Source organism: Agelaius phoeniceus, chromosome 7 (genome assembly GCF_051311805.1).
Source record: "Agelaius phoeniceus isolate bAgePho1 chromosome 7, bAgePho1.hap1, whole genome shotgun sequence".
Taxonomy (NCBI): domain Eukaryota; kingdom Metazoa; phylum Chordata; class Aves; order Passeriformes; family Icteridae; genus Agelaius; species Agelaius phoeniceus.
This window is the reverse complement of record NC_135271.1, coordinates 45,942,951-45,963,845: the sequence shown is the minus strand read 5'-3', so window position 1 is coordinate 45,963,845 and position 20,895 is coordinate 45,942,951. Positions and strand designations below refer to the sequence as shown.

General features: G+C 36.7%; 1 protein-coding gene across 6 annotated transcripts in view; it reads left to right on the top strand.

Moving 5' to 3' along the window:
* Positions 1-20,895, top strand: part of LRP1B (LDL receptor related protein 1B) — a 638,345-nt gene that overhangs the window by 512,163 nt on the left and 105,287 nt on the right. For all 6 annotated transcript variants that reach the window (XM_077181744.1, XM_077181743.1, XM_077181742.1 and 3 more), the window contains 11 exons: positions 5,135-5,327; positions 6,487-6,612; positions 8,637-8,765; positions 10,143-10,262; positions 11,776-11,889; positions 12,078-12,227; positions 14,755-14,877; positions 16,623-16,742; positions 17,598-17,726; positions 18,565-18,687; positions 19,927-20,067. In XM_077181744.1, coding sequence (XP_077037859.1) covers positions 5,135-5,327; positions 6,487-6,612; positions 8,637-8,765; positions 10,143-10,262; positions 11,776-11,889; positions 12,078-12,227; positions 14,755-14,877; positions 16,623-16,742; positions 17,598-17,726; positions 18,565-18,687; positions 19,927-20,067 — 1,468 coding nt within the window. The remainder of the gene's footprint in view (positions 1-5,134; positions 5,328-6,486; positions 6,613-8,636; positions 8,766-10,142; positions 10,263-11,775; positions 11,890-12,077; positions 12,228-14,754; positions 14,878-16,622; positions 16,743-17,597; positions 17,727-18,564; positions 18,688-19,926; positions 20,068-20,895) is intronic.

Sequence of the window (20,895 nt, the reverse complement as noted above, 5' to 3'; positions counted from 1 at the left end):
GGGCTTTAAACTCTATTGAAATACAAATAATGCTTTGTTTGCCCAGAATTTCTTTTGTGTAATGCTTATGTGTTGCTCAAATCCTATTTCTAATAATTTCTAACTATACATTTTCAGATATTGAACTGCTCTCCATTAGTCTTTCATCATAATATATTTTGGTCCTTGAACACTCCTTTAGCTTCAGCTCAAGCAGATCTCTTACTAGGACTGTGCTGAAGGCAGCTGATCTGTGCGTGTGGTTTTGTTACATCTTTAGCACTACATTTCTTGTATTTCATGAAATCTTCATTTCAGGGACTTTGTAACTCCCAAAGTTCAGGATATAATGAATGAAGGGCATGTTCTGGCTTGTATTCAATTCCCAGCTTTGCAAGAGTGAACATCATCTCACTTTGATAAGTATTAACTTTTTAGAAGTGCTTCATATGCAATATGTGAACTTTGAAATATTTTTTTTTCATCTTAAATGAAAACTACGTGGCTTTTTGGAATCTTATCCAGTTGTTCCCCACGCTATTTTTAGACAATTTTTTTTTCAGCATAAAATAGGAGAGCCAAGCTTGTAAGAGCAGATCTGAAGTACAATCAGCATGGATAGGCGTGTGCTTTCCCTTTTTGTTTTCCTTCTATAAAAATTGACCACAGCTCACTAACGCTTTCAGATGCAGTAACTGTATCAAAAACTTGGCAAACCAACCAAGTGGGTTCTGAAGTTTTCAGTCTCTGACTATATACTTACTAACACAAAACAGAAGTACAAGGTAATTAGTTAAGTACAAGGTAAATAGTAGGTTGTGATTAAATAGTTTAACTTCATCTTTACATATGGTAGAACAAAATAAGATGTGAAGTAGGACATGATGCCACTTCGTTACAGAAACCATTACTAAAATACTACTTTTTAAAGCAGGTCTTTGGCTGTCACTTTGCAGCAGCAAGAAGAAAAGGATCATTGAGTTTTCTCAGCGATTGAACATTGAAACTTCCAATTTTTCTGAGTACCTTGCTTCTTGGTTTGGCTTTCTGACAATTTATCTCTTTTTCTCCATTGCAGTAAAAAAAAAAATCAAAAAACAACAACAAAAACCTCCTGAACACAGTGATCTGTGTCCAGCACGCTCTTCTGAAGGGTTTTTGGGAGCTCTGGTGTGTTGCACCAATACCTGTTGTGGGATAATCAGCTGATTCTGTGGTCAAGAGCACTGGTCTGGGTTCTCACTCTTCCTGCATTGCTTAGCTGAGGATTGTTATGGCAGAAGGAAAGGCCCAGCAGGCTGCTTGGCCTCTGGCAGTACTTCAGCAGAGTGGCAGATCACCCTGTAGATCATTTTTACTGACACAAGCAATGCTAGAATCCAGCCTGTTGACTCTATTATTACCCTAGTGAAAAATAATATTTCCAGGACAGTTGTTTTACTTTGCTCATGTGCTTGTTCATCTGGATGAGATCCCCAATTTCTGTGACTTCAATGCAAGTAATAATTGTTCTGCTCTTCTGATGATCTCGGACTCTTTGGGGTGTTTCAGTCCTCAACCACCTGTCAAAAATTGTTTAGACAGATTAGCCTTTTCCCCAGTATCTCTGCTTCATTGCTCTCTGGTTTCAGTTAGGTTAACAAGGGTAGAAATTGGGTAGCAGAACATGAAAGGCTAATGGCAATGTAATGAATTTCCTTCCAGATAGCAGCTTCTTTCTTCATTCTGCTCACCACAATAATCTACTGCAATGAATTAGTAGAAAATCATTTAGCAATATTGAACTGACTCTTTAAAGTGGATTGTAAGGGTTTATTGATTTTTGTGTTGAGCTGATATTTTAATACCGGTATTTGGTTTCAGGAATGCTCTTTCAAGTTTGGAAGACTTTTTTGTCACTATTGTTCCTTCTTATTGCTTCAAAGATATAAAGTTTTTTTGGGGGTTGGGTTTTTAACATTTTTTGTTCTGTTCTGTCAAATCTTCTGGTTTAAAAAACAGAAGTGACATTTATTGTTATTATTATTATTCTTTCCCATTTTCTTCTGTTTTTTTCTCCTGCCCTTACTTGGATTTAATATTATGGCTACATCTTGTTTTAGCTGCTTATTGCTTTAAATACTATTTTTTTTTTTAAGAGCACAGAAAAAGAGCCTTCAGCAAATAAGGCTAATTTCAAGTCTTGGATTTATTTTTCTAATAAATTATGAGCTACTTTGATTTATTTTTTTCTTCTTCAGTTTGAAATATTTTGTAACATTTAATGTGTGAAAAACTAGAAACATCGTTAACTTCCTGTAAACAGTTATTTTTTAAACATCCAGAAGGAATGTTTTGTTCTCAGTTATAATTTTGAAGACCTATAGGTGTGATTGTTAAAATCAATCTGGGTTTAGAGATATTTCTGGTAATTATAACCTTCAAGTAATTGCAACCTGCCAGTAATTGTAACTTTCAGTTTCTAGGATGTTTGTTTTTATTCTGTTGAATTTCTGTATTAATGCAATTCAAGAAGTTTCACAGTTGGCATTCCAAGTTCTGTTTTATTCAATCAGATTTTATCAGATATCTTCTTCAGTCTACAGCAGAAGTGCAAGCTTTAGGTTTGGCTGTGCATTTATGAAAAAAAACAGAGAAGCCAGAGAAAAATGTTTGTCTATTACTTAAAGCTTGAAATAACTTCTGTAACTGAACCTTGGTATCATTTAGAATTAAAGCATGGGTTGTACTCTTGGATGTGTCTGACTTCCACTCTTGCAGGTGGAAGAGATGGTAGGGATGTCTTTTCATGATTCCCTAAAGTTTTAAAATTGTACTTGTGTTGTTGCAAGCATAAATCTAGAATTAAAAAAATAGAAATAAAAATTTTCACAACTTTGTGTTATTAAATAACAGAATTAGAATTTCAATGAGCAGTAAAGGTGGCCAAAAGCTGATAGAAATATGGAATCTTTATTTTTAGTTTCTTGAATAAAACCAATGTCCTTGGATAGGGCTGTGACATAATACAGAGACTCCAGGAAATGAAATACAATGAGCAATAGTGAAAAACTGTTTGGTTTTGTGGCACTGTATTTGGATCTCAGCTCTCCCAAGGCTGAACAGCAATGATCAGTTCTGTAGTGAATTTGCATTCTATTGTTACAATCTGAGATAAATTAGGACAGTGCTCCCCAGCACAAAAAGCTGAGCTGGGCAGTGCTTTAGTCTTGGTTTTTACAATAAAATCTTTCCAACTGGGACAGTTTCACACTATCACAGAAAAGAATATAGGGCTGCAAAATCTGCATGGCCAGATTTCATAAAGATCTTCCAGAAACATAGATGATTTTTATATTTTTTTTTCTCTGAAATGTCTGAATATGAACACTGCAAGCTTTTCAGAGTGTATTAGGAAAAATGTCTTACTGGAAATGTACACAATTAGAGAAAAAATCTTTTACCATTAATTTATTCACATTTCTCTTTTAATACTTTTTATTCCAGAAAAATGTTGGGTAGAGAAAAGTTGTCCTCTTGGGATATTTATCACTGGGAAGAAATCTTTACTGGGTAAAATGATTTGCTGTCCAACCCCCTTTAAAATATGCAGAAATACATGATGTGCATAGTGTAGCAGAATTTGTTATAATCATCTGATTAATGTAAGCAATTTTGACATTCTGTCTGTATAAGTGAATTTAAACATGGACAGGAATGCTCCTGTGCACAGGACTAGAATTATTTATGCTAGCAGGTTGTTGAGATACCCTGAACTGGCACAGGTGGGAGCAAACCTGGAGCATCCTTTGGTATTGAATCCTGCAGAACTGGGGCACCTTCTTAGTCTCAAAGGCACAGCTGTAGTGTCAAAAGTGGGGGCCTTGTTTCACAACATGAAATTTGGATGTCCTCTATAGTAGGTGCATTTGTTATATGTAGAGAAAGACTTCCTGCACACCCACAATGAATTATTTAATAATTAAATATGGGATTGACTATTACTGCTCTCTTCTCATCCCAGCATTTTTTAAAGAGCTGTCACACAGCATCCCCTTGCAAGCACAAAGGATTGCTGATTCATGGAGATTTCCATGAAATCCCATCACTGTTATACACTCCCTCTGGGAAAGGGGATAAAGCACATGAAGCAGATGGAAAACCATGGTGATCTAAGTACATGTGTTAAAGGATATTATTTTTCTAGTTTTTTCCCAATTTCCCTATGATAAGTTGCACATAGACAAAGGATTTTTTTTTTTTTACATAGCCTGGATGAGAACTGTTCCCACTTTATAAATATACATAACTTACTACTTTTTTCACACAGAAACCTAGAATACAATTAAATAAAAATAGTAAGAGTATTATTTATATCCATTATCTAATAGAGAAATGTTAACCCCCTTGCAGTAATTCTCTTCAGCCAAAATGAAACTTTCAACTAAGAAACTGATATAAATTCATCATATTCTTCAGAAGGGTAGCTATTAATGTGAAATTTTAAATTCTGATATATGGAAAGAAAGAGGATATGCAAAAACTTTACAGGAGCTGTGATTTGGATTGAGATAAAATTCATTGTATTTCTAGAATTTTTTTCCAAACCTTATAGTGACCTTATAGTGATAGTTTTTTCAAACTATATAGTGATCTTCAATTCATTTGTTCCTTCTAGGTTTTAAATTAGTTGTTACTGTGGCGTGATTGCATTTTTTTTCTGAATTGGAAAACCTGAAACATTTATTGTCTAGGGTTCAAGTTTCTAATGTGATGATGTGGTGAGTACTCTTCAGTTCTAAAGCTCTTCAGTTCACTTTGGTTCCTAAAGACTGAATTTTGAGACTTTCAGCCATGCTGAAAGAACCTCTTCTCTCTTCTGTTGGAGCTATTAAGCAGGTAAAGTGTTGAGTAGGTATTTTTACAGGTGCATTTAGATAAACTGTGATTTTTTTTTAATTAAGGAACAGATGCCTGGTTTTCTGAAATTTGGATGCCTGTGGCATCCTTTTAACACATTTTAAGTGCTGTTATCTCATTTCCCCAGGTGCTGCAGGTATAAAAGTATTAAGTGTTTTGCATCAACATCATGGGAGTTGCAGTTTGCACTTCAAAATTCTCTCATTCAGTGACGGCACTTCCTCTCCTGTTTCTCTTCTGCACTTTTGCATTTTAGGTGATTGTCAAGTCTGGCCCAGGCACCTTCCTCAGCCTGGCTGTGTATGATGAGTACATCTTCTGGTCAGATGGAGTGAGGAGAGCCATCCTGCGTTCCAGCAAGTACACGGGAGGCGACACCAAAGTTCTGCGCTCCGACATCCCGCACCAGCCCATGGGAATCATCGCTGTTGCCAATGACACCAACAGCTGTAAGCTACAAAGCAGTTTTCCTAATGCCAATATCATTCATTTCAGGGATTTTACTTTGCTTTAGCTGTGTAAAAAGTGTTTCATTGGTGTTTCATAAATTCTTTTGTTAAGAAAAGATGGGATATAACCTTTTCCCAAGTGTCTTGGTCTGAAAAGACAGGTGTCTGCTAAGGAAGGCAGGAGCCTTCCTTGAAATGGAAAATGTAAACCCCCTCCCTCCAAATTATTATAATTTTTAAAATAAGGGGATCTCAGGCAAAGATATGGGAATAGGAATAACAGTTCTTTACTAGGAAAATTAAAATACAAATGCAATAATACAAACAAACAACAAAAAAAAAAATCCACTGCCAGAGTCAGAACATGACCTGCCCCCTTGTGTGTCAGGGTGGGGGCACAGCCCCATCCCATGGGGGCTCAGCCCTCCTGCAGTGCCAGCTGTGGCTCTGCTGGAGCAGGGATCCTGCACAAGGGGGAAGTTTTCCTTTGCAGCTCCAGGGCTGCTGGAGATGGGCCTGGGCTCCCTCTGGCAATGCAGGGGAGCAGAAAGCTGCTCCTCTGGGAATGCAGTGGGCAGAGGCTGCTGTGGTGTTCCAAACCTCAGATTGTATCCAGGTAGGAATGATTGGCTCCTCCCCCTGGGTGGAGCATCTCCAAATAGGATGATCGAATTTTATCAGTTATGCAGGGACACTCAACAGTGTCCTGGCCCATTAACAGAAGAAATTTTCCCAGAGGGAGGATTGATTTGTGGAGGAGATAAAGAAAACTGCCCAATTAACAGAAGGTAATTGCCCTACCTCTAACAGATGGCAATAGAATACACACATATCTTACAACCCGGGACACCAAGTAAATAAGCATTATTTGGAATGTTCTTCTATGGGTGTTGAAGCTCAGTGGATAGCAGCTAAATACTTCCCTGTCAAATTTCTGCAGTTTTGAATGTTGCAGGTTTTTAAAACTATTATTTTCCAGGTGTTTGTTTATCTTTAGCATGTCAGCATCTGAGGGATGCTGACATTTTCATCTGACTGATAAAACGCGAATCAATTGCCCATGAATCTGAGATATGGTGACTTTTGCTCCCTCAAAGACATTGGCCACTGAAGCAAATTTAATAAAATAAGAGTTCATCTCTTGTCATTTGTCTTCCAGGTGAGTTATCTCCCTGTGCACAAATGAATGGAGGCTGCCATGATTTGTGCCTTCTGACGCCTGATGGACGAGTGAACTGCTCGTGCAGAGGGGACAGAGTCCTGATAGATGATAACAGATGTGTGAGTAAGTAATGGTGGCTGACACGATGCTTTTCTGTGCTGTGAGGCACTTGGCTTTCATAGGACAGTTGGCCCAAGCCATTCATTTTATCTCTTCTGTATACTGAAAAAATTGATCTGGCTATTCAGCACAAACCAGGCTTTTAACTTTTTTGCCTTGTAAGTCTTTGGGGGGCTAAAACATGTTCATACTCTCCTTAAACTCCCATTATGGTAGTGGGTCGCTGTTTCCTATTTATAGAATTTTTACGTATTTATCACAATTACTGCTAAGATAGATAGAAATATGTGTATGTATCCTTCCCTAGGGTTATGTGGGATAAGCTACTGAAGTTGCTTAATTAAAGCACTTTCTCACCTATCTTTCTGTGTTGTCAAACCAGTGATTGGCAGTGGAAGTGAGAGAGGTTCAGCAGATGAATTCACATGCCTAACAATTTATTTTGTAATTATATGGCATTTATATTTTCCAAATGCATTGCAACTCTTAAAATTGCTCTTAGGTAAAACCATGTTTAAATTGTCATCTAGGACATGAAATAAGATTTAATCTTCTAAATTATTCTGTAAAGTGTTTGCAGGAAATGTTGATCTCAGCTATCAGGAAAAAAAAAGAAGACATTAAATGATGGGGTAGAGTAGCACAGAAAGGATGGAAACAAGACAGACTTCAGTTTAGCGTTGAGATCAAAAGTTCCTTTCTTCATTTTTGAAGAATAGCAAGTGATACTCAATACAATTGAAAGTTAGCGATTCCAGCTGAGAAAAGGAATTAACTGCCCTTTCACAGTGTAATTAGGCTGTGTAACTTACTGCCAGTCAAGAGTCTTGAGACAAAGCTTCAGTGAAATTCTGAGAGATGATGATATGGGTAATGACTACTCTGACTACTTACTTGTCATCAAAGGAACCATTTGAAAGGCGTTTAAATTCTTTGTTTCTGCAAGATGGAGTTTGAAGAAATCTCTACAAGGGTGTCCAGTCAGATTCAAACCGAGGGCAGGTTATGCTATATATACTTTTATTCTTTTAATTTTTTTTTCTAAAGATTGCAGTCTAAGATGCTGAACTAGATTAACTACAAATGTAATTGATAATTATTCTCCGTAAGTTCTTACAATGCTAGAAAATGGAGGGAAAAGAGATAAAAATACTTCGAATGTAAAGGACATTTGAAGTCCTTTAAATAAATCATATTCAAGACCAGAACTCACCTTATTCAGAATCTGTTTCAGAATCTGTTTTCAGCACTTTTTCTTCATGTTTCAATCAAATCAAGAAATGCTTTGAATTTATATTGGCTTGGCTATTGCATATAACAGACATTGGTTCTTTCTGAATTTTTGCAGAAGTGATTATAATGGAAACAAGAAAGAAGCATAACAATTGGATATAATTTCTCCATTGTTCTTCTTCTTGAATTGTCCTAAATCCTCCTCATTTCTCTTCACTTTGATATTTTGGTTAGAACCAGACTCACAAAGCAGATGTTTCACTTATTCTGAAGTTCATGACCAAACTGTTGCGTCCACTTTCTGAAATGTTTTTGTTTCTTAAGTAAAAGAGTAAAAATTTTAACTGCTCCTGGTTCTCTTCTAAAATAATATATAAAACATCCACTAAATGAGAAGAGGAAGGTTTTTGTGAATAAAAGAAAAAAGTAAAATGGAAGCAGCAGGTTTTCTGCCTTGGGGTTTAGGCTCTATCATTCAAGCTGGGGGTTGAGAAGGCACGGGTAATTTGAAGGAAGCTGAGCACAGTAGTTGCAAAGTTTTTATCTTATCAGAATGAGGTGCTTGTGAATTGTTTCACTGCATGTTCCTTCATGGATATTTGCCAATGTATTTTCTTTTACAGGTTCTTGTTGTAGAAGCTTTTAAGTTCTGATGCCATGGTGTGTTTTACTGTTTTGTACTCAGGTTTTCAAAACTCATGTAGGTCAAAATTGAAATGCAGCCAGCATGTTTTCTCATTTTCACTAGTTGTAAAAGCTTTTAAAAATTACGTGTTAATGTGGTTTATTTTTAGGTAAAAATTCTACTTGCAACATCTATTCGGAGTTTGAATGTGGGAACGGTGAATGCATTGATTATCAGCTGACTTGTGATGGCATTGCTCACTGTAAGGACAAGTCTGATGAGAAACTTTTCTACTGTGGTGGGTACTTCCAGATCTTTCACCTTCCTGTTGTCATTTTCGTGTTAAACATGCTTGGTTTTCTTCCTCTTATTCACACCAACTGCTCGGCCAAGATGCTCGGGAAGAAAATGCCAACACACGTTAAGAAAACCTAGACATGACATGGAAAAAATGACCTGAAAATATTTTTTTCTTCCAAACTTCATGTATTAACTGACATATTTAATAAAAGCATCTCAAATGTTCTCATGTTTCTGTCTAGAACAAAAATAAGGAAAAAACATGGCAAAGTGCTTTTTTAAAGATGGAAGATACCTTATTGTGCAGTAATGTAAAATATATAAATTCTACTTATTAAATTTTTAAATAGATTTATAAATACAAGATTTGTTGCCCAGAGCAGCTGTGGCTGCCCCATCCCTGGAAGTGTCCAAGGTCAGGTTGGACAGGGCTTGGAGCAGCCTGGGATAGTAGAAGGTGTCCTTGGCCATGGCCTGAGGTGGAAGGAGATGGTTTTTAAGGTCCTTTCAAACCCATTCCCTGATTCTGTGATTCTGAGAAAAACAATTTGTCTTTCCATGGATTTGCCACATAATTTTATGAAGGACATTCTATTAATTTGCAGTGTGACAGTGAACACCTTGCCTCATTTAAATCAACTGTACCAAATATTTTGCTACATGTTGGCGGAAAAACCTGGAAGAACTGGGGTCCTTTCATGCACTAGATCATATACAGGGTGTTGCTCTCTGATTCTGATAAAGAACAGAGTACTGGACTCATTATTTTGAATAAATAATGCAGTGAACATTATTATTGTGACTTCTGCCATAACTAGGGCTTTAGTAAATCAGTCCTGAATTTTCAAACATATCATTATATGTAAAATTCATACATTCTTCAATAGTGTTCTTGAGCAGAACGCTGTTGGTATTGGTGCTCAGAAATCTAAAAATCTCTGCTAATGTTTGTTGTTATTTTATTCTCCATTTATCCCTGTTTTCGTTTAGGCCAAATTTGGTATGCTTCATTCTGTGTGATGCCACATGCAAACATGCTCCCCAAACAAGTGTGTCAAAACAAATGCATTTAAAGTACATGGGCATTTTGTACTAAGATAATGAAAGCTGGGAATTAGACCACCCTTTTTCTTTTTTTTTTTTTTTTTGGTCATTCTTTCTCATTATGCTTTCATTTATTGCTCTTTATCCCTATATCCATCCAAGTTATGCTGCATAATGGATGAACAATTTCTGAAGGTTTGGTTTTTTTTTTTCCTGTAGCTTGGAATGCATCACCAATTAAAATATTGTTCTGGAATGTTTGTTTGGATTGAGGGTAAGGCTGTTTTCATGAGGTGTCAATCCAATCATGAGCTGGTATTTAACTTTCCAGAGAACAGAGGCTGTCGGAAGGGCTTCAAGCCGTGCTCCAATCGCCGCTGCGTTCCCAGTGACAGAGTCTGTGATGGTGCCAATGACTGTGGTGACAACTCTGATGAATTTGACTGCAAAGGTAAACGGCATCCTATTTCTTAGGTGATTTCTGAATATTGCTTTGTAAATACTCATTATGCAAATAGGAGTAGCTGGAAAATAACATGTAATTTAATCATATGGTGGGATTGATGCAAAGGCTGATTTTGGTTTGCACCTACAGTCTTGTAGAAAGACAGTGGTTTTGGCCATAAAATATAAAATATACATGTGCATTATGCATATAATATTTTATCTTTTATATGTATAAAATATAAAATACACGTGCTGTATCTTCTGTGAAGTAATGAGAGTGTAACTTTACTGCAGACAGATTGAAAGATGGTGATTTCTCTTCTGCATGTGCTTCTTCTCTGAAGCAGGAAATGCTCCATTTCTCTGCTTCTCAGATGCATGGCAGTATCCATGTCCTTTGCAAAGCTTACTAGAATTGTTCTCCTCTTCATATCAGAATTGTTTTTTGATTTATATCTTTTAACATGAATATTTATATCCGTGCAATGGCCAATGCATATAGACCAGCAAGCAGACCATACAAATCCTTAGTTACAATTCAGAAAGGTTGTCAGGGATATTATTCCATGTGATTTATAACTAAAAGCTAAATAGCAACAAGTCTTTTTGAAGGCACCAAATTATTTTTGATCAGTTATCTAAATATAAGTAGGGGGCAAAACATATAGGCAAGAACCCCAAACTGGTTTTACAGGAAATAAACTGAGATTCATGGATGATCCTGAAAATGCTGCTTCCTCCCTCAAATGATGATGTGGTGGTTTCAGTTTGAAACCCGGTGGAAACACCAATTTCCTGTAGTGGTTTTGGTTCACCAATCTGAGATTTCATCAATTTTGAGATTTCCTGGCCAACGCACCAATGAGTGTGGTGGGTTCAGTGCTGGCCAATCACCAGTGCACTCACTCCCTGCTGTGAGGTAGGATTAGGAGAAAGACAAAGCAGGCTCAAAACTTTAGAAGGGTATAAAGAAAAATTTATTAACTGTAACTAGAAGAAAGAGTAATAAGAATAATAAAAAAACCTTCAGAACACCACTTCTTCCCTCACAATCTTTTCTTTCCCACTGGACATGTAAAGAAACAAAACCTAAAATTTCAGTACGTTACCACTTCTAAGAATGTCTTCCTTCAGATCACTTAGGGAGAGAAGTCCCTCTTGCTAATGTTATGGAGATTTCTCCACAAGAAGAAACCCCAGTTTTCTCATGGCTCACAATTTTTTCACAAACAGCAGCCTCTTGGGGAAATCTGCCATCTTGCAAAACCAGGGCAATTGATTATCTCAAAATGAATTGAATTACCTAGAGACACTTTTAGGCTAAAAAAATAAATTAAAAAATTAGCAACTTAGAAGGTGTAATAAACTCCAAATTATACGTCTGCTGGAAGGGTACAGTGTGTTCTGAATGCCTCATTCTGAAAGGCAGAAGGATTAAGCATCATCATGTGTCTGATGTGCATCTGCAGAGTGTGTTTAGCACACAGATTTTCATCTTTTATAACCGTGTGTTGCAGACGCGGCGTGCGCCCCGGCAGAGTTCCACTGTGCAGATGGGGTTTGCGTGGGGAAATCAGCACGGTGCAACCAGATCATTGACTGTGCAGATGCCTCTGATGAAAAGAACTGCAGTGAGTTGGTGTTCCCGCTCCCTCCCAGCAGCTGCTCCCTGATTATTCCTTGTGTTGGAGCAGTTCATTCCTGGGTGTTGCTGCTTGGGATTCCAAGCCTGCGTGGGCTCCTCCAGCCCAACGTGAAAATTAAACGTTGAGGCTCTCGGGCTGTGTTAGGTGTGTGGTAATTTTCTGTCTCTTTCCAGACAATACAAACTGTGCTTACTTCTATAAACTTGGGATAAAATCTTCAGGATTTATCAGCTGTAACTCCACTTCCCTCTGTATACTGCCAGAATGGATTTGTGATGGGTCTAATGACTGCGGAGATTATACAGATGAACTAAAATGCCCAGGTAACTGTAAAAAAAATTTAAAAAAAAACCAAACCCAAAACATTAATTTACCTTTTAAACAAAGAAAAAAAGTCCTATCTGGGGAGGGAGAGTGTTTCTCATTGTGTTGCAAAATGTTTATTCGGTCAATACTTGTTTATTTAACATAGACATTATTACAATGCTGAATGCAGTTTATTCACCTTTATTTTGTTTTTCCTGGGATTATGTAAATTATTGCAAATGAATGTTGACTTTTTTTCTGAAGCAAACTGTAATGCCTAGCTTTCTATTTCCTCCAGGTTAGGCCTGTCATTTATCATTTTTATTTAAGTAAAACACAAGTCATTAAAATGTCAAGCTCATCAAGCATCAGCATAATCACTCAGGAACTTTTATTAGCTACTGCTTTAGTGGGTGGTATTTCTTTTCTTGCTGACTTATTTTACTTTCTCTTTTATTTGGTGGAGGTCCTTGGAATAGGCTGCCAGGGTAGAAACCAGGGTTGTTTTTGTGATAGCAGCCAGGAAAAAGTGATCATGACAACTTGAGCCCCAGACACAGGGCTGGAGTTCTCTTTAATGTTAACCAATGAATTATTCATAATATTCAGTTCTTCCTAATGAAGGAGGGAATTTATGTGTTTCATTTTTATGCTTCATTTTTATCCAGAACTCCACATCTGAGTTTGAGAATATTACATTCAAAATGGAAACATTTTTATTTCTAATGGTTTTTATAATTGATTCATTCTAGATTAAAATTAACGTCCTGTTGACCAGTAACTCTCTTTCCTCTAAGAACTAGTGTTAAATAAAAGTAAATATTTACTAAATAATAATAAGTTTTATTCGTTTGTAAAATTAGAACTTCTAATTTTATGTTGTTCAATGCCATCAAATTTTTGCATAGTAGTGGACATAATCTGATTCTTTCCATTTAATATTCTCTTTATCTGTGTGATAATCCTGTTGTGTCACCAGAAGGTTCTATTAGAATTCTCATATACATTGTGCCAAATTTATTGACAAAAATATTACCAGGATCCAGAGGAACCTGGGCCTTCAGCAGTACTGTCAGCCAACCTGTCATTAAGAACTTTCATTAGTCCTATAAAATAGATGCATATTAATTTAGAGTTTTCATTCTAATCTCTACATTATCTAGATTATCTCTTAATTATGAAGAATTTATTGTATATAACACTTCATTAAGGCCAAAATAGCTTAACTTGCTGTATTTTTAGACAAAGAAAGGGGTTTTTTTTTTCCATACCAAGGAAAATGTGGAGAGCAGTGCGCTACAGCTTCGGTAAACTAATGTTGCATAAGTACACTAATGTGCATTTTATTCCATTGTCCATTTATTTGTATTACTTCTCTCTGAATTCCGAATGTGTGCCAAAATGTTTCATCATTTTAATGTGTGACTAATTGCCTGGATCATTCCTCCCTTTACTTGGAAGCAATACCATTCCCACTCAGCCTACATGTGATTTCCTTTGCCATTTCATTCAAAACTGACCAGCTCTGGCACATTAAGTTTTTGAGTGTTGTTTCTGTTATGAATATTGCAATTCCCATTAGCAGTTTGGTTCAGTGTCATTGTTCTTACAGAAAATTACAGCAAAATACTCATGGAGGGTAGCTTTGCTTAGGGAACCCTTAATACCTACCAAGTCATCACAGATGTTCCACTTCTTTCTTTAGTCTTTTTTTTTTTCCTTTTTTATTCATACAGCTGTAGAATCCATAAATGTTTGCTTTACCTTTCCTTTTAAAAGAGAGGAGGCTGAAAGCAAATCCAGTACACTGAAGGAATAATGAAAATCATGGCAGAGAGTTTCAGTGGTCTGCAGTACTTGGAATTCCATCCTGGGTTTTCCCAGGATCTTGCTTAAGATTTTGAAAATAAGCTGTTATTAGACTAATATTTGTGCTTGCATCATGAAACTCTACATGTGGCATGTTTTCCTTCCTCACACCTAGTTTCTTAATCATTCATAAAATTCAAATTTTAAATTACTTTCTGACTCAACAAAACTAAAAAGCTAAGGGAGAACTTATTAATTTCTGACCAAGTCTAAACCTCTTGCTCCAGCATCACTGGTGGAGCTCCTGTTAGTCAGTGCACGCATGAGATTTGTGGCTTCTCCCAGTGACAAAAATACTGCCACAATTAGATTATCTTGTAAATGACAGCAGAAAGTTCAGAAGGGCAATTTCTTAAGCTGGTGTAAAACAACAAGCAATGCTGACTTGCCTGACCTCAAAACCTGTAAACTGAAATACTTTCCTCTCTAGGCCTTTTGATTTAGTTTGAAGCTGTGCTCTGATTCTTCTCTAAAAGAAAATAAAAAATAACTATTCCAGGTCCCTAGACGACTTAGCTATCACTTTTTATTTATTTTTATGAACACATTTTTTTTTCCCCATTTTTAGACATAAACACATTGACCATCAGTATTCAGAAATTTAGCAGAAATGTATTAGGCTCCTAATCATACTAGTAGAGACCATTTTACATTACATTCTTTATTTTATCACAGTTCAAAACAAACCCACATGTGAAGAAAATTATTTTGGTTGTCCTAGTGGAAGATGTATTCTGACCACCTGGCTTTGTGATGGGCAGAAAGACTGTGAGGACGGAGTAGATGAATTGCACTGTGGTGAGCATTTTGTCTTATTAGTATTTCTCTAGTCACTAATGCACTTTGGAAACAAAGAAATGTGTATTTATATCTCAGAGATTCTATTAAAAAAAAACTTTAATGCCGTGTTTTCAGATTCAACTCTAATACTTCATGCTGCCAATACCTTAAATTCTATTTCATGCCAGAATGAAAGCCCTTTAATTTACTTTTTTTCTCTCTTAAGGATATATTTATATACAGAGTTTTCTATTAATTTAATATTTAACAATTCCACTAATTCTTCACAACTCCTCATTAGAAGAGTGTTACAGATACAATGACTTTGAATCAGTGTCTGGACCCCAGCAGGAAATATGCAAAGCTCAAAGTAGGCATTGCTTTGCATCAGAGACCATACAGCTATAATTGTTTAAAGTAATGACAAAAGTGATGTAAATATAACACAGCATGAACTGTGAACTGGGTTAAGGGTCTGTTCTGTCTAAGATCTTTTCAGATTCTTAAATTTTACCTAATTGAGGCACAAAGCAGGTTGGTTTTACTCCCAGTGAGAGCTGGTCTTTTCAGTTTGTGGATTACCTGAATGGATTATTTTTGTAATGAAATTGTACCAGAAAGTAGTGTCAACTTTCTATTCCCAATTTAAATAAGACTTGAAATTTGGGGTTTTTTTTCAGTTTTTTGTGTTTTTTTCCTTTACTTCTTACCACGACTGAACATTTTATTACTTATTATTTATTTTATTACTCTCTTCATGACCCAGTGCCCACTGACATGCTTCCCTATTTGATTTGCAGTTTACACTGTATATTTTTATCTCATAACTTTGAAATTAGGAAGTGCTATGCACTGTGACAATCAGAGTCTTTTTTGTTGGCCACATTTGTCAAGCATAACTTGGTGTTTACATTTTCAGGTGTTATACTCTTGTGTACAGTATTGTAAACTGAATTAGCTGATATTTGTGGGCAAAAGGGAAGGGTTGTTAAGTCAACGCTTCCTACCCCATTGATTGATCTTGCCCATTTTGAGATACCTGTTACAATGCTCTCCTTTAAATTCAGATTTCTTACCTAAAATTCTTTTTAATGTTAATATTAAATTTTTTTGTCATCAATATCAGTTGCAACAAAATGCAAAGAAAGAAGCCTGGGAAAAATACAAGACCTGAATTTTTCAGAAAAGAATAGCATTGATTTAGGACAGTTTTGCAGTCTGATTTTGGAATGTAGAAACTAGGCTTTTATTTACAATGTATAAAAAAGTGTAAATGGGATTAAAAAAACACAAAAATTTTTCTTGTGAAAAAAAATAACATGATATCTTTTAAAGATGGAGTTAACTTCTGGAATACCAGGAGGAAGGCTGAGTTGGAAAATTTGAACTGTGTCCTCTCTGTCCTACTATCCAAATAAAGCAGTCCACTATAGTTGTAGCAGCTGTTAAATATGCAAACCAGGCTACAGGTTTTTTAAGTGTTTATCCTCATCCCACTTACAAAATATTTGAAAATATTGGAATGTCTTTTGGAATATTTCACTGTTTATTTTTAAAAATGTGTTGGTGAATGCAAACTTGCAGAAACTGATAAAATGCTTAATAACAAGATTGGGATTGTGCAGAGTTTTGGAGCGTTTTAGTACATAGAAACTGGGAGAAGAGAAAGGAGCAGTGCAAAAAATCCTAAACCATGCTTGAAACAGCAGGGAATGCAGTGATGTTGTGAACCTAACAAATGCAGGGCCTGGTGTCACCCCCAGATTCGTCCTGCTCCTGGAATCAGTTTGCTTGCTCTGCAAACAAGTGCATCTCCAAGCAGTGGACCTGCGATGGTGAGGATGACTGTGGAGATGGTTTAGATGAGAGCGATGCCATCTGTGGTAAGTTCAGTTCTGATCCTTTCAGTTCTGGGTTAGGTCAAGTCATGCTGAATGAGGGAGACCAAGGTTTGATATTAGGAAAAAGTTTTTTACTGAATGGATGATAAAGTTCTGGAATGGTCTTCCCAGGGAGGTGGTGGGGTCACCATCCCTGGATGTGTTTAAAACTGACTGGATGTGGCACTGGGTGCCAGGGTTTATGTGAGGTCTTGAGGCTGGGTTGGACTCGATGATCTTGAAGGTCTCTTCCAACCCAGTGATTCTGTGAATTCTGTGAAAATTTGACTGTAAAACAATCCCAGCCAGTAGGTTTATTGTGACCGTGTTCACAGGGATCTTAGGATGAGGGAAGAGATGAGGATCTGATTCCATATTTCAGAAGGCTTGATTTATTATTTTATGATATATATTATATTAAAACTATACTAAAAGAATAAAAGAAAGGATTTCATCGGAAGGCTGGCTAAGAATAGAAAAAGAAAGAAAAATAACAAAAGCTTGTGTCTTGGACAGAGAGTCCAAGCCAGCTGGGCTGTGATTGGCCATTAATTAGAAACAACCACATGAGACCAATCCCAGCTGCACCTGTTGCATTCCACAGCAGCAGATAACCATTGTTTACATTTTGTTCCTGAGGCCCCTCAGCTTCACAGGAGAAAAAATCCTAAGGAAAGGATTTTTCAGAAAATATCAAGGCTACAGTTTATTATAATGTGCAGAATGAAACAGTCGCTGTGATTTTAAAATAAACCCTTTTAACCATTACCAGTCACCATACAAACTAAGTGTATGGGTATTCCAGCTGGGGATTTGGGATGGTTCAGTGCTGAGGGCTCCCCTGCCATGTGTCCCCAGGCTCAGTGACGTGTGCTGCAGACACCTTCAGCTGCCTGGGCTCCCACGCCTGTGTGCCCCAGCACTGGCTCTGCGACGGGGAGCGCGACTGTCCCAACGGAAGCGATGAGCTCTCCACAGCGGGCTGTGGTAGGTTTGCATGTCCAAAAACAATATAATTCTCATGCTATTTCATGTTATTTTCATGTCCACTTTGCTGGTGAAGAGTGCTGACCCATGTGCGAGCACACAGAGAGGATCCTTCACAGTTTTACTCGGGCTGACACAGGGAGGCAGCCCAGCTGGAGATCAGGATGTGTGGCACTTCACAGGCATTATGCAGTGTTTACTGGTGAAAGTCAACACTTCAGTGACATTGCAGTTTTATTGCTCTTCCTGAAGAAATTGCTGCTGCTCATGTCAAGGAAGTTGTGCATCACAGAAGGGAGATGCAAATTCTGTCTTCAATTTACTCTGTGTAATTGTTCAGATCCTGACATCTCTTGCCCTATAAAATGTTACTTCCAGTCTACCTGAGACACATTTCCATGAACAGGGTCAGGAGTTCAGTAATAGTTTAATTGGAGGGGGTTTTTTTATTAATACATAAAAATGGTACATAAGTATATTCTATATATTTTGAGTGTTTGTGGACTTCAAAGAGCATTTGTTCAGGAGCAGACCAATATATATTATTTTCTTCAGAGCCAGACCTCAGTTGAGCCATAGACAGCATCGACTTCTGAAGCTTTTCTTTCTTGGATTACAGAAGATTTTAGCTATCTTTACTTCTGTAGCATTCTTTATGATGAGTAGCTTTTTCTGGTATTGAATTGTGTGATGCTTTTTATCTGACTAAAAAGTTATGGTTATTTCCATTGAATTCCCTCAAATTCACTTCTCATTTCATCTTTGTGTAAGAAAATCAGTTGTTTATCTCATTGTTCTCAATTTCTTTTTTTTTTTTTATGTGCTGTATTTTCCTTAGCTCCCAATAACACTTGTGATGAGAATGCTTTCATGTGCCATAACAAAGTCTGCATTCCCAAACAGTTTGTTTGTGACCACGATGACGACTGTGGAGATGGATCAGATGAATCCTTGGAATGTGGCAAGTATAACAAAAAATAGAGTAAATAAAACAATTTCACACTGCTAACTGTAAGGCGCATTCTTCAGGGTTTAAGGCATTATTGAAAAAGAAAGCTCTTCTTATTTTTTTTAGTTGTTTTAATTCTCACTTTTAAATTATGCATTAATTAATACAGCTTGGAATTAACATGGATCTGGGGCTACAGTGACAAATTATTTTCCATAGAGTCTTACAGTTGATTGCTAATAATATTTAGGAGAATTTTAAAAGTATGCCCTAGAATTTCTTGTTTAACAAGCTTATCTTTATTATATGTATTTTTCTCTTTGTCTCCATATATGGGGTTTTTTTCTATCAAAGAATCAAACACATCTGTCATGATTATCACTTCATTTTAATTCTATCAATATAACCATATGTGAATGTTTAATTTTCCCCATTCACATGAATTTAGGGTTTCTTATATGTTCTGAGTGTCTGTTCAATGTATCTTGGCCATACTCAGAAGCATTAATCTATAGGAATAATATTTATGGAAAATACAGAGCAAATATCCCCTTCAAAATGACAAATTGGTGATTATCTGTGGTATTTGCTGGGTCCCCAGGATGAAGGAAGAATGGAGACTCTGACTCCATGTTCTTAGAAGGCTAATTTATTATTTTATGGTATTATATTTTATTAAAGAATACTATACTAAAACTATATTAAAGAATAGAGAAAGGATACTTACAGAAGGCTTAACAAGATACTAATGAAAAACTTGACTCTCTCCAGAGTCCTGACACAGCTGGACAGTGATTGGTCATTAAGTAAAAACAATTCACATGTTGGATAAACAGTCTCCAACCACATTCCAAAGCAGGAAAACACAGGAAAAGCAAGTCAGATAATATTGTTTTCATTTTTCTCTGAGACTTCTCAGCTTCCCAGGAGAAGAAATCCTGGCAAAGGGATTTTTCCAGAAAATATGGCAGTGACAATTATCATGCCTGGTTTTGTGCTGTTGCAATCTATATTGATTATTTACTCTTAAATTTGCTCCAGAAATGAGAAGCACAACAGAAAATTGCTAGAAAATATCTGCATATTATAGATTTCTTAATTTTGATTTCTCTCTTTGCTGGTGTATGAGCACAACACGCTGCATCTCTAAATGGAGCAAAAAATAATTTTCTTTCTGTTGCTTCAAAAAGGCAGAATTTCATGTTGAAACTATGAGAGCAAGCATGAGGTGGGTGGTTGCTGGTTTTGTAGGGTATCGTCGCTGCCGTCCTGGAGAGTTCACCTGCGCTGATGGGCGCTGCCTGCTGAATTCCCAGTGGCAATGTGATGGGGACTTTGACTGCCCAGACCACTCTGATGAAGCCCCTATCAACACCAAGTGCAAAAGTTCAGGTTTGTAATTTTTTGCACCAAGAGCAAAAGTTCTGGTTTAAAATTTTTTGAAGAGCACGTGTGACCTCTCTTTTTTGAGAGCGATGGTTTAGGGCTCTAAGTCAGCAAATGTAAACCTCATTCCTTAAATTTCCAGTGCTTTCATGGTGATTTTGCTCATGTCTTGCAAGGACAAAGTGTTCTGAGCATCCAAAACTTCAGTTCACAAAGTCCAAGCCACCAGATCCTAAGGACTGAAATATCAGACAGTTCCTCAGTGCATAACTCCTGTTGATGCTAAAGAAGATGATATTAATATTGTAATTTCCAAAGTTTCTACCTTGCTCTTATAATGGTTATTGTGTTCCAGATATTCATCACACAAAAGGAGTTCATATAAAAGGGGATATAAAGTTGTTCTCACTATAAATAATAAACACAGCTTAAATTTTTTTAGTAAATTATTGACCCAATGCTATTGGTTTTATTGATATTTTCTGCTTACATTAGTAAGTTTGATGAGGTTTGACTTGTTTTTGAGAGGGAAATTAGTCCTGATCTGCATATGTTGTTCTAGTCTGTGGCTTTTTGAAAGACCAATTCTTCTGTCTAGACCTGAGCATTTCATTGCACTGTAGCCAGGTTCTTTATTCCAATTCTGATGGAAAACACACTCATCTGCTGTGAAGTGAGGCAGCACACCTACCTTATATTTATTTGAATGTTCCAATCGTTATTTGAAGGATCTGAATGTAGCTGAAATGATGTATTGAAGTTTTGCCAAACAGGGAAGAACATATTTGCAGGAAGACAAATATTTCCATTAGACAAGGAATTCATTGGAATTCA